Raw genomic sequence first — 14,514 nt, 5'->3', positions numbered from 1 at the left:
TTGCCTTTGTTTGCAAAGGTTTGCACTCACAGCATGGAGGGATATTGGCCCACTCCTCCACACAGATCTTCTATAGATCAGTCAGATTTCTTGGCTGTCTCTGAGAAACACAGAGTTTGAGCCCCCTTCAAAGATTCTCTATTGGGTTTAGCTCTGGAGGCTGTCTAGGCCACGCCAGAACCTTGATATGCTTCTTCCAGAGCCACTCCTAAGATATCCTGGCTGTGTGCTGCAGGTCACTGTCATGTTGGAAAACCCAGCCTTGACCTATCTTCAATGCTCCCACTGAGGGAAGGTGGTTGTTCCCCAAAAATCCCCTCTCCTTAATACAGTGCAGTTACCCTTTCCTATGTGCAGAAAAACACTCCCAAAGCATGATGCTACCACCCCCATGCTTTACAGTAGGGATGATGTTCTTGGGATGGTACTCATCAGTCTTCTTTCTCTAAGCACGGTTAGTGGAATTATGACCAAAAAGATCTATTTTGGTTTCATCTGACCACATGACTTTCTCCCATGACTCCTTACAAAAGTAACCTTAGAAACGGTGGTCCCAGCTCTTTTCAGGTCATTGACATGCTCCTCCCATGTAGTTCCGGGCTGAGTTTTCACCTTTCTTCTTCAGGTCATTGGGACCCCACGAGGTAAGATCTTGCATTGAGCCTCAGTCAGAGGGAGATTGACAGTCATATTTGACAGTGGAACATTTTCACCAAGCTGCTTGGCAATTTCCCTGTAGCCCTTTCCAGCCTTGTGGAGGCGTATAATTTTGTCTCTAGTGTCTTTGGACAGCTCTTTGGTCTTGGCCATGCTAGTAGTTGGATTCTTACTGATTGTATGGGGTGGACAGGACAGAATACGCAAGAAAATGAAAGCAGAATAAACGCAAATAAAGATGAAAGCATGATAAAAGCAGGTTGTAAAACAAACAAAACTGCTGGACCACTACCTTCAGTAATAGTTCAATTAACAGTTTGACTTCAACAGTCGAACGCAATTCTAAAAAGACTTCCAGACTGTAAAAGTCTGGAAGCTTGTTCCAGATAAGTGGAATATAGGAACTAAATACTGCTTCTCGTTTGGTTCTTGTTCCTGAACTAGAAAACCTCAGTGGTCTGGAAGATTGATATGCTAAAAAAAAAACTATTGTTGAGGTGCTGATCCATTCAGTGATTTATAGACTAACACAAGGAAAGATGACCAGTGAGTCCAAGCCTGCATGTAAAAATCTATAAAAGAATGACTTAAATTTCAAAAAGAATAAAAGGTTTTGGATGGCCTAAAAAAAGAGTCATTATAACTAAAACAACATCAGTCTTCATAATCTTATACATTATGAGAACAAGAAAAAGTTACATTCAACTACTAAAGATAAAACATTGAAAGTATGTTGAAAAGAGGTTAAAAGGACTTGAGCCATACTACTGGATCTTATGAGTTTTTGCATAACTGCAAATGTTAACCTAAATGACTAACATTAAATGTTGTATTGTTTTTTTTTTTTTTTTTTAACAATTCACTATTTTCTCATTGATGTGTATTTAAGGCATTTAAGGCATTTTTACTTCAGGTCCACAGGAAGGGAATTCCTTAGTTTTCCTCTCTTCTCTTACTTCAGGAACAGTAAATCAATAGTTTTCAACAGAGAAAAAATCCTGCCTACGTCACGGTTTAAACTCTCTTCCTAAAGTCGCGACGCTGTCACGAAAAAAAGGGATTTTTTCCCCCCTGCTGACTCTCCCTGGACACAAACCTTCCTGCCTGGGAGGGAGAGAGAGAGAGAGAGAGAGAGAGGGAGGCAGACTGAGGAGGTCATGCTGCACAGAGCGGAGCTAGAGGACGCTCTGCTTGAGGAGCGTGTTAATGGGTGCGAAGTCATCTCCATGCAATGCAATGAATGCTTTAATGTGGACGACTGGTTAGTCATCTAAAAATACCTGGAATCCTCTTGGCACCCATCCCTTCCTCTCCGCGGTATGGATGGGTTGCAGTCTGAAAACAGCGGAGTTGGTGGCATCGGAGAAACCGCTGAGGAAAAGTACGGAGCTCTCGCCTTCGACACAGCTCTCAGTACTTTAGTGGTAGTGGCCCTGTACGTGGTGGTGAAAGTCAGCTTGGACGGGTTCAGGCAATGGCGCGCCAGGATTTCGGTGCTCGTCGTGGGCTCTGGTCCCGTGGGGCTGACAGCGGCGCTGGTCGCTGTCCGCTCCGGGAAGGTGCTGAAACTGACCGTGCTGGACGAGAGGTACCGGACCGCGCTGCTCTGCCGGCCCCAGCAGATCGCCCTGGATCCTCGCAGTGTTAAGTTTCTACTGGGACTCGGGGTGGACTTTGATAACATGGAGGGCTGTTGGCACAATGAGCACTTCTTCACCAGAATAGGCGTGTTTCAGGAGTATCTGCTAAGCATCCTGGAGCAGAAGAAGCAGAAGGTGGAGGTCAAAGTACAGCTGGGAACTAAGGTGACTTTCTTTTTAAAAGTTTGTCTTTGTACAATTCATTGTAACTAAAATAAGTTGTAGTTATTAGATATAATGTTAACTAATGTTTAAAATTCCAACTAGACTATTAGTTTTTTTTTGTCCAAAATAAAAAAAAAAATTAATTAGAATACAAAAATAACCAAAGTTGTTTACTGTGACTCATTCTCTGGGGAGGTCGGAAGGAAATGTTAAGGCGGATATTGGTCATAAAAATATGCCATTGTTATAAAGTTGGATCAGCCTGCAAAACTACCAAAATGCTTAAAGCAAAGGGAGTTTCTTTGTTACTGTAAGAATTTCAATTTATATTCAGCTGAACTTAGTTCATCTACATCTAGAGTCTATTTATTTTTCTGGGGTTTTGTTTGCTTCAGTGTTTTGTCATGATTATTTTTGTGTGCAAACAACATTTATTATAAAAAAAATAGGTATATTATTAATTACAATTTTCTAAATTATCATAATTGCATCTCAAACTGTGAAAAAGTGCATAATTTCATGTTCAGTCAGTGCAGAGATGTACTGATTGAAAAGCTCCCCCAAATGAAATCTAAATAAATTGTTCCCATCAATTTTAGTGGCCAAGTATGTTTGTTCGTTTGATTTAGGAGTGTTAGCATATGTTATACTCACCAAAGTCGACCTGTTGGAAAAATTAACTAATGAAATCTGGGTTTACTCTGTTGGTGGCCAATTAGATGTATCAAAACTTCAGAGATTCTCCTTTGTGAAGGGCTCTCACTATAATTGGAATCGTATATTCAGGATCTGGAGCTGATATTGGCTTAAACCCCACTACTGCTATGGCAAATTTTCCTTTAAAAAACTCCTTTTGTAGTTGCTTCCAAGTTGTCAACTTAAACTTTTTCATCCTAATTATCAATTTCATAAATTCACATGGAACAAATAAGTACCTGACTAAATATTTTCCTTGCATACAAGTCCCCCAGCAAATTTAATCTAATCCTAAACTGAAATAATCCATTCTACTGAAGTCGCTTGTTATATAAACTGACCTAAACGCAACTCTTTCCAACAGTTTTTAGGTCACTTGCAAGTGACTGACAGAATTAGTGTAAACAAATCCCTACCTTAACATGTTACAGCATCAAAACAGTGGATATAATCCTATTTTGATTTCAATTGATTTATTTATCAGCAGAGGATTATTTCCTTGTGTAGACCCAATCCAAATAGCCCTCTCTGTTATGGCTCCTGATTTTACAACATGTTTACTCTGAAGCAGGTTTCAATATAGTATAAATGGTAAAATTGCCTGTACTTATATAATGCTTTTTCAAGTCAGGAGACTTGTCCAAAGCACTTTACACTACATACAGTCATTCACCCATTCATGCACAAACTAACACACTGATGGTGACTGTTTTTTGTTATGGTTTTAAAAAAAAAAAACTACACTCTTGTGGCTATAAAAGTATTCATATCTCTTGATTTTTAACATAAAGAATTAAAACAATAAAAGTTTTTGAAATTTATTCACCAACCAATCAGCAGCAGAAGGTGCTTAATTGTGAAGTCAAAATATAATAATGAGATGTTTTCAAATAATTCAAATCAGAGTGGTGATAATTTCTATTTAGCCCATCTCATTCTGATATACCTAAAATATATCAAGTGCAACTAATTGCCTTCCGAGGTTTGCCAATTGTTACAGATTGGTCCTTTGAAAGACAATCCAAGTACAAAAAAAACAGATAATCTACAAACATTTTAGAGGTTTGTTGGAAAAACCTAAAAAGCTGCAACATGAGAATAACACCAGATAATTTGTTCCAAAATTATAACACATGTTTTTAACATAGCCCAGAGTTCATTAAAGAAAACCAACCCACAAAGCGTGTCCATTAACCTATACTGACTGACCAGACCAGGAAAGCAATGGTCGCATGGTAGCTGTGGAGGAGCTACAGAGCTGCTCAGGTGGTTGAATGAGTTGGACAGATATTGGCCATGCTTTCCATAAATAAGGACTTTGTTATATAGTGGTATGGTTATATTAAAATCAATGCCCATCCAGGTAGGACGCCAATTAATGTTGGGATATTAAGTTCAATTCAATTCCCAGCCAGCTGGGAATTTATATTTCTGATACTTTAAGATGTTTATTGCCCTCCCCGGTAGGGGTGGAAAATATCTTATTTAATCAGATATTATTTCGGCTGTTATATACTGTTTATGACACACGCCCTACTAGCTGTGTGTTAGATCAATAAATGAAAGAGTGATTTGAGCACTAATCATGGTCAAACAGTTAATTCTGCACATACATGGAATACATTCACCACAACTTCTGTTTAATATATAAGAGTTAATTAACAAAGTTAATTAACAAAAATCATTCAGCTTTAAGATGGATTTTTAGTCTGAAAACCAAATTTTATCTGGAAGAATTTGGAATATGATCAAATTAGCTTTTCACTAATCTAGATAAATTGGAATGTTTTCAGACCACTTCACAATGTAAATCCATGAGGTGAATAAAACATTATTTAGGCCAAATAATGTTTTATAAAATGATTTGCTTAATCAACAACCAATAACCTTTAGTCAATAGGTTTCCCAGCTGTTATACACCAAATCTGGGTCCTCTTCTCTGGTCATCCTGTCAAGATGAAATATGGACACTGGTTCCCCAATGTCCAAAAACCATGATCATGGCATATGGCACAACAGTGGTAAGAAGAAAGCTTTGGTTTAAAACTCAATTGCTCTGTTCAAAGTTTGGAAGTCATGTCAGACATGTTAAAGACTAACCTGTTCCAGACTAAGATATAACTTTTTGGCCAACATCTAAAACTCCTTGTTTACTGAAGAACTAACTCTACATCAACCTGCACTTCACTCTGAACACATAATCTCCATGTGGCAGCCTTATTCAATGAAAAGCTGCTCAAAGTTAATGGGAAAGTAGATGGAGCTTAAGACAGGGATGTCTAAACTTTGGAAGATAGAAGATACGGTCAGTGGGGCTTTTGGTCACAGCTATGTGCTTCTTTCAAAGCCACTGCAACATAGCAAGTTTGTTTTGATTAGAAGAGACAGTGCGTTTGATGACAGATACTTTTACCCTCTCAGCCAGCCAATTCTTCAAAGGTCCAAGAGTACAAAGGGCGGTCTTTTTAAATTACCTCTAGAATGTGGTCTTAAATAGATTATACATAGATCTCTTTCGATGTAGGCTATTGAAGGCCCTCCACAACCTTTTTATTCTCTCTCCTAGCCTGCCTGGCTGTAGTCCAACTTGAATCGGCCACCTCTTTTGCTCCTTAAAACAGGCAAGAACCTTGTGAATGGTTAGGAACATTTACCAGAGAAAGTAATAAATCTCTCTGTCTGAAGGATGTTCTGTTTTTAGGACAGGCTTAACTAATATATCTCATATAAATAGCTTACTCTGATATATTAAATTAAGATCCACCTTTTTCCTCCTGCAGATAAAGTGATAATGGAAGAAGAGAAGTCATATCCGTTACACAAGGTTTAGGGAGGGAAAATGTAAACAAAACACCTGACAAAGTATAAATCCAACCTGTAATTAATAAAAAAGAAAATAACATAATATATTTAGTAAGTAATATAGTAGTTCTTCATGTGTAATTTTGGCATAATTAGCCTTAATGTATAATCTAATTTTTCTCAGTGTGGTTTCTTTTATCCACAGACAGCTGATATCATCTAGCACCTTGGGATTACTAGTTCTTTTTAATCATATTTTGTCTTCTTTGTCACAGTGAAATGTTAATTATTATCAAACAAATTTTGGTAAAACAAACGAAGTAAATAAAAAAATCAGTTTTCAACTTATTATTTTATATATAATGTAATTGTCCCCTAAAGCTAATAACAGTATTTTCCACCCTCAGAGGTAACAATGGCAATCAAGCCTTTATGTTTACTTTTGTCTTATATTCTTGTATGAAAATATTGCCAATTTTTCTCCTTTTTTTAAGTAAACAACACTGGATTTAAAAGAAAAGTATTAGATGCATGTTTAAGATCAGTATCTCTGTCAGATAATTGTCCAGAGATTGGCTAGGCCATAACCTGACATAAACCAGATGATACTGTACGTGTAGTTTTTAAATATAAACAGTATTTATCTGAGGTAAGTTTCCTGAGTTTGTGAATTCACAAGTCTTGCGACAATTCATCTTGCTTGTGAGGTAAGCTAGGCCACCCCAAAAATTTTTTTTAAAGCCATTCAGTCGGTACTTTGATGGTGTTCTTTGCCTCCTGAATAATTAAAGTACCATTGAGTTTAAGGTTAAAGGTTAAAACAAAAAAGACAAACATTAACTTTCAGAGTTTACCTCCGGAGAGAACAATTCAAAGCTCTATCAGTTACAGCAAGTCACTCACCTTCTAAAACAACAAAGCAGCACTAAACAATCATCCATCACCATGTTTGACTAATGGTATGACGCTCTTTATCTGGTGTATGTTGAACATGAGTTCCCTCTTTAAATACTTTGTTGGTTGATGACTTTTCTTTCTTTAATGAGACTGCTTTATTTTGTCTCACAGAAACCTGGCTTTAAGCAGTAGATTATGTTATAATTATTTTAACTCCTTGCAATAATTCAAATGTTTTTTTTTAAATAAAGGGTAGGATGAGTAGTAACCATTTCTTTATTAATCTGCCGATATAATCCAGGTCAATAAATAGATGAAACATTTTTTGAATAGCTAACATTTTTTTTTTTTATCATTTCAATAAAAAATATTAAAATTACTTCTGTTTGTTGTCTTGTACCATCCACCAGGTCTTTGCTCTAAATCTGTAGATCACTTCTCAGACTTAAATTATTTATGTTAAGTATGGATCAGTGGCAAATTTGAGCAATATTATAGACACTGAAAGTGAATGCCTAAATGTTGCCCATAAAATGTGTTAAACTTTTCTCAAAACAGCTACAGACCTACACATTTTTGTCTTCATACACTAGACTGTGATTTGATATATGGCTTTGAGTTTGTTAAAAAATGTTTTTACTCATAATCATTTAAGTTTCATTTATCTAAGTACTCAAATCCTATAAAGAAAATGTAATTTCTGTTGAGCCTTATCAAAATCAACTTCTTAAGAATCTATTGTATTTTTAATTTCCCCTGTTTCTTGTTTTAATTCAGAGCCATATCCTTTAAAGCTTAAGTCCGTGAGGTGGACACCTAGTCTACTCTAAGAACCGGCCTTAAAACTTAACTTTTTATTTATTTAAGTTGTCTAAACGAGCTATTTATATGCTTTGGCTTCTGGAAGACACACCGGTCACTTTCTCTCTGTCTGGTACATCACTGCTCTACAATTTTATTTTATTAGCATTTTTTCAACTCTTTATCTTATGTTCTCTTTCTTTTCTGCTTTTCACGGTAGTTATATTAGGGCTGTAGAGAGACTGCTTAGCCATGCTGCCAACAACATCCTTCATTTCTTTCTACAGATCACTCTTAGCGCTGTCTGTAACTGTTTAACCCTCTCTCTATAGGCTGAGTTTTTAACTAGCTCTAAGTGCTTTTTTTTCACCTGACAGACCTAAAAAAGCTTTTACTGTTCTTTTACATAGAGAGCACTCAGTCCTTCTTTGTTATTTTTTTGTGTGCACTCTGCATTCTTAACTCCCTAATCAGTCATAGAAAGATACAACTCAGACGAAGCCAGGTTTTGGTGAAGTTTTTTATTCTTGTTAAAGTGGAGTTTACTTTTTCACTAGTGCTACATCCATGCTTGGTATAAGGATCTGCCTTAAGGTCACCAACACTGAAAGGTGACTGTCCACTGACTGTACGCTTGACAATAAGCCAGTTTTGTTTGGATAACTTTTTTCTTCTTTTTTTTTTCATTTGATGGATGAAATTATCATTTCAGAATGGTAATTTTTGTTTGGTTGGGTTCCAAATGATCTTTTTCTAATATTAGAATACGGCTGATAATTTTAAATACATAAATGTGAAAAAGAGCAAAATGAGATTACATCTTTAAGGGGGGAAATTATGCTTTCGTAGCTTTTAATAAACTAATTACCTTTTATGTTTTAGTTCACAGAAGAATTCCTGCAGCGAATTCCACATAATGACTGGCCTCGAGTAATCGTGGTGGCTGATGGGTCGTGTGGAGACTCCTGCTCCGTTTTAGGAATCAGCTCTGACTACATTGTGGAGTCCTGCCATGGATATGGAGCTAATGCTACCATAGAGAGATTAGATCAGCGACAGGTCAGAAACAACCCTTTGACTTTTTATTTTATGTTGATATTCGTCAATTCATCCATGCTTTGGTGCTCACTACAGATCATCAGGCTTGATGTAGATGTGTCAGTTTTTACAAATCCGTGTAAATGTTGAAACTCATCATCGATAAAGCTATTATTAATTCATTTATTATATTATTAATATTAAAAGATAGTGTAAAAAAATAGGTACTGTCTTTGAAAAAAAAGGAATGCAGAATATAAAGTCAAAAATACTTTCAAAATAAAAGAGAGATTATTGTAAGCTGTAAAAATCTAAAAAAAATAATAATAATGAGAAAGATAAGATGAGATGCATATTCAAAATAAATTTTTTGGATGCGCTCTAAATCAATAATTAGTGTTAAGTAATTTAGGTCTGTCCTAGTTGCATCAGGGAAAGCATCTTGCATAAAAACTTTGCCAGGTCTGAGCAGGTTGTAATGACATGCTGTGGCAACCCTGAATGTGGTAGCAGCTCAAAGGACAAAAACAACTTCTCAGGCAATAATTATCATATTCTTGTTTGTGTACAAATTGTGCCTTGTTACAAAGAAGAAAATAAGAAAATAACCTATCCAACTGTAAGTGGAAACCTGCATGCATTTGTAATGCTTCAAAATACATCCGGAAACATCTTTAGCTATTTTCTTTTACAAAGTACATCAAGCTCAGTCACAATAGACTGAGAGCCTCTGTGTATGTACATGTTTAACTGTTTTGTTTTTTTGAGGACTAGAAAAACAACAACCAAACTAAACCAAACATAAAAAGGCATCCACTGAGCAAATTGATTGAAAGAAAATAGGGAAGACCATATTATTTATTCTCAGCTATGGGAGCTACTTTACATCCCAAAAAGTGAAGCTATTAAAAGGTTAATGTTTTGAGTTCTACCTCACATTTTTCACTGTAAGAAAGTTAAATCTTTTGGTGTAAAGTTGTTATGTAATCCAAATAAATCTATCAACTATCTTGCTGCGTGGCCAAATTCCATTGTAGTTCTAGCTGAATGTTTGTTTGTTAGAAGGTAAACATATATCATAGTCTGAAGTCTAAAATCTGGTCTTTGTCCATGCTGAAGAAAGCATTCCCACTGTTTGAGGCTGCAACCACCATGTTGCACCATGTGAGTGATGTTTTCAGGAAGTGTTTTGTATGTAGGTACAAAGTATGAACTGTTGTTCTTTACCCCTCTAAATAAAAGACACAGATGATTTGTGAAGTGCTAGACTTGTCCCATTGTTCCACCTGAGCTTTGAATCTCTACAGCTTCTTCAGAGTTTACACAGTTATGTAGGCAACTTTGCTTGTTGATAGTATTTATTTACAGCTGGTTTTATTTCAATTTATCAGAATACTAACTAGCCAGTTAGAGAGGCAGTACTTATAGGTTATTCAGTTGTTAAAATGGATAAATCCCTGCATTATTTTTCTTCCACTTTGGAACAGCTCCTTACTTTATGTTGGTCCATCACAGAAATTCTCAAATTTGTGGCTGTTATTAATTATGGCTAAGACAGTCCAGCAACCAAACCTCATGTCTGTGGAGATTAAGCAATACTTTATTCATCCCTGATAACTGTGTGATTCATATCAGTTGAATAATGTAAATGAAAGCCTTTTTTAATATTAGGGATAAAAATAGATCATATGTAGTGACAGCAGGAGAGGATAGTTGTTTTAATTAAAAAACATAAACAGGTTAAGGTAAAAAGCTCCAGGCTTAAATCTGACCAACACATAGGCACAAGCACAAGGCTTGTTGTTTTCATGTAACCATAACCATTCATATCACGTCCCCTTTAGTGGCTGTGTGGCTGCCTTTTATTGGCCACTGTTCTCTCTGGCTGTTTCCTGTAGTGATTGAATTGTCCTCGCAGGATATGACCTGGTACTCCTTACTGTCCAATTCCCAATTGCCAACCAGTCTCTCTCTCCTCACGCTCTGTCTCTGCTTGCTGCTTTAAAAGCTATTTTATGCTTCCCTGCTGTTTTATGTCACTAAAAAGAAAATTGATCAATTTTCTCTTGAGAGAAAATGATGGGTAGCTACAAGGTTCATCTACTGAATAACAATTGAGCTATTTTTAATCTCCTCTAAAGTGACAGGAGGCCTGAAGACAGAGGTGATGATTTTCACATGTATCTGTCTTGCTCGGTATGCAGTTTATGGGCTGGAAATATAGGATGTGAATGATATTAATTTATAACCTGTATCACTACCCTCAGGTGCCCACGCCTGAGATTCGTGCACACAGCCTCTACTTTGACCTGTCTGCTTATGGAGTGGAGGCCCTCAGAGAGCAGAGAAACTCTGCAGCCAAGTCTGGTTTCCACCTAAAGATATACGGTACCTTCAGAAACCGCTACATGGCTCTGGCCTGTCCCACCTCTGACAACAAAATGGTTCGATACCTACGACACACTACAAACTCCTCTGTAAGACTTCTGCTCTTCTAAATGATTTAAGACCTCATTTAAGAGATTGAATTTACAAAATGGTCCCTATTTCACTTATGTTTTTTTTTTTATCATGTGTTTCAATCAAGGTTCAGGTAACTTTGAGCTTAAGTTCTGTTTGAATTTAGGCCTGTAGAAATACTAAAATATGTATTTCAGGAACCACAAAAACCTGCATATATATGAATAAGAACAGAAGAATACCTAAGATGTTTCTCTCTATGTAAAAGGGCCGTCTTCAACCTGCTGCTTTGCATGGATGAATACAAGCAGGGGTCTATTATGTTTTCTTTCACTGCTCAGTAACATACCTCCAGAGTTGATACTTCTAGTTTGCTGTGGGGCTTTTATCTGCAGTCACTTGATTTTCAAGTCAAGTGCCTCGGATTGTGCATAGCCTGCAGCCATGGCTCACAGAGCATTTGTGGTTCACACAGGTAAGTTACAAGACTGACTGCGGAGCTCTTGTTGCTATGTGGGTGGCCATTCAAATGCACTGTTACTTGGTAACAGTTGGCTTTGTAAGTATGGGTCGAAGAAGAGCCGAGTTGAATAGAGTGAAAATAAAGAGGAGAGAGTTTTCAATCAAAACTCTACAGATGATGTGGAATCTATTCTTAATGCCAGTTGTTAGTGCTCATATTTAGTTTTCTTCTTCAGAAAGAAAAGCAGAAATGAGGGTGAGTGACCAGATTACCTGCTCACCATCAACCGTTTAGCAGTAAGTCTTAGTACTGCTTAAACTGCAAGAGGTTTGGCTGTTTGATGATGATGAGAACCAAGATGCCAAGAGAATAAAGGCTTTTACTTCAGAAAAAAAGCAGATGAGTAATAATTTTACACGTTTTCTCATAATATTACACCACTTAATTTACTGGTGTGATAATCAGTAAAAAACATCTTTGAAATGGAATTTGCAGCAAGTTTATTTTGAGATTTTTGTAGAAACTGGTACAAACAAACTATTTTAAATACTAAGATAAAGATAGGTAAGAGATAAACACAAAGGCTGGCTGGGAAGGTTTTTTTAAAAAAAAAAAACAACTTATTAATGCAACACAGACCACTCAGATTGTTTTCTTCCTCTTATTGTTGTTTTTTTCCAACTAAAGCATCTCAGTATATATTTGAACTTAAAGTACTGTAGAAAAATAATAAGAATGAAATACATGAATAAAAGAAAATACATTTAGTAAATATTTGGTATGCTCATTTGTTAAATTTTTTTCAAATCCCTGAAATACTTTTTTTATTGATAGGCAAACTTGCTTTTGTATATTTTTCTTTGGAAAATTTCCTATCATCTTTTCATATGTTACAGATTTAGATTTATTTGTTGCAAACAACTTGTCTTTCCAATCAATAAATATGACTTTATATTGTTATTTTAGGCTAATTTCTATCATACAAATTTACAAACATGCAAATGTGCCATTTTGTTGAGGTTCTGTGATTTTTAAAGAATTTCACCTTAAATACTGACAGACACAGTCTGAAATGTGATAGAGCTTTTTAAATTATACTTTCATCTTTGGAATTCCACAAAAAAGATCCCAGTTGGTATTGGGAGAAAAAGATTCCTTAAAATTGTAAAAAAAAAAAATAAATAAATAAAAAATAAATGTGCTTGTTTTAAACACACAACACAAAAGCATTATGTAAGTTTAATGTTTCATAGAATAATAAATAATAAAACACCATCAAATGCCTGAAATTACCTTTTTATGAGAGGGCAGAACTCGCCCATGCCACTCTGTGCTGGTTAGCATCACCCTCCAAGATCTAAATGAGTAAAAATGTCTTAAATCAATTTACCCTTAATTTTAGTAGGTAAATAGGACTATTTACCAATGGAATGAGTAGTTTTACTCTTAGAATAAGATAATTAGATAAAATGCACTTGAAATAAGACTATGCAATTGTATTTTCATCAATCACTCCTGGCTTTACCCCTGAGGTAATAAACACACAAAGCATTGTCAATATAATTCAGTTCAGTTTATTTCTATAGCGCCAATTCACAACACATGTTATCTCAAGGAACTTTAATGTTAATATATGTGAGAAGGAGGATTTTAAATTCTATTCTGGATTTAACAGGAAGCCAATGAAGAGAAGCCAAATTAAAAAGAGAGATGTGGTCTCTCTTTTTAATTTTCATCAGAACTCTGGCTACAGCATTTTGGATCAGCTGAAGGCAGGGAACTACAGTTTGTGGACTTCCTGATAATAAAGAATATAAATAATAATATACCGGTAGATAATATAAAAGAGGGGTTTGTGTGGTAATTTGGTTAAGTAAGATTCTGCTTGGGGCCTTGTACACTTTTGGGCTGGTTCTGCTTTGTAGTCATCACATATAAATTCAAATGTGTATGACAGGTTTAACCATATTTTACTATAACCTTTTTTTTGTTGGTCAGATCATGAAGAATATTTTTTATGAATCCTTCAATGCCTACAAGACAGACATTGAACCTCGTCTCAGCGACATGACGCTCCACCACATGCAGTGCAGCCGGCGGCTCTTTGAGATACAGCTGTCACACAGGCGCATCAGTGCAGCCTACATAGAGGGGGAAAACGTTGCTGTCATTGTGGAGGGTGAGGCGGCACGTGTCCTCAACTTTGACACAGGTACAGAACCAAAATGTATGAGGATGCAACCTATATTTTTTAGGTCATCCCATCCATCTCAATGAAACACACATTTTATGCCATTGTTATGCCTGTTTGTGCATGTGTCAGACTCCTGAATTTGTATTGTATTTATTATCAAATCTGGCATAATATAAAATAAATTCACAAATAAATAAATGCTTGTTAAATAGTATGCATAGACAAAGTAACAAAAAAGGATAAATACTATCACATCTCCCCTTTGCTCATCTTTGACCAATCGGTACAAGATAGCTTTGTGTGGGAACAAGGGGTTTTATAGGAAGATACTGCACGGGGGGTCTAGAATGTTCTAGAAAGCTCCAGTTCTGGAAAAAGTCCTAAAAGGACATCAACTTACAGTCTGGAAAGTATTTTAAAAGTCCATTGTCTTTGCACAACCCCTGATCAATATTCCATCCCTGTTTTAATGGCTGTAAGTTGCAACATATAAAAGGAGACATAAAATTATTTAAATGTATCATTTTGTTATTATAACATTTCTGTGAAGGGACATATTCCTGAAACATACCTATTCAAAATTATATGCAATTAGGCTATGGTGGTTGCATAATTAAAGATTATCTTCAATACATATACAAGGAATATAAAGAATTTTATATATATATATATATATATATATATATATATATATATATATA

The 14,514-nt window shown here is 35.9% G+C and overlaps 1 protein-coding gene across 3 annotated transcripts in view; it reads left to right on the top strand.

Moving 5' to 3' along the window:
- The first annotated feature begins 1,808 nt into the window (after positions 1-1,808).
- LOC107089234 overlaps positions 1,809-14,514 on the top strand; it is a 14,088-nt gene continuing 1,382 nt past the window's right edge. Inside the window, exons 1-4 of one of the 3 annotated variants that reach the window (XM_015381898.1) lie at positions 1,809-2,462; positions 8,541-8,717; positions 10,964-11,173; positions 13,618-13,831. In XM_015381898.1, coding sequence (XP_015237384.1) covers positions 1,977-2,462; positions 8,541-8,717; positions 10,964-11,173; positions 13,618-13,831 — 1,087 coding nt within the window. In that variant the 5' untranslated portion in view covers positions 1,809-1,976. Of the gene's footprint in view, positions 2,463-8,540; positions 8,718-10,963; positions 11,174-13,617; positions 13,847-14,514 lie in introns of all 3 variants that reach the window. The other 2 variants (XM_015381899.1, XM_015381900.1) reach the window with 2 other exon arrangements.

This window comes from Cyprinodon variegatus, unplaced genomic scaffold (assembly GCF_000732505.1).
Source record: "Cyprinodon variegatus isolate N-32 unplaced genomic scaffold, C_variegatus-1.0 Scaffold244, whole genome shotgun sequence".
Lineage (NCBI taxonomy): Eukaryota > Metazoa > Chordata > Actinopteri > Cyprinodontiformes > Cyprinodontidae > Cyprinodon > Cyprinodon variegatus.
The sequence above is the reverse complement of the archived record's forward strand: the minus strand, read 5'-3'. Positions and strand labels throughout refer to the sequence as shown.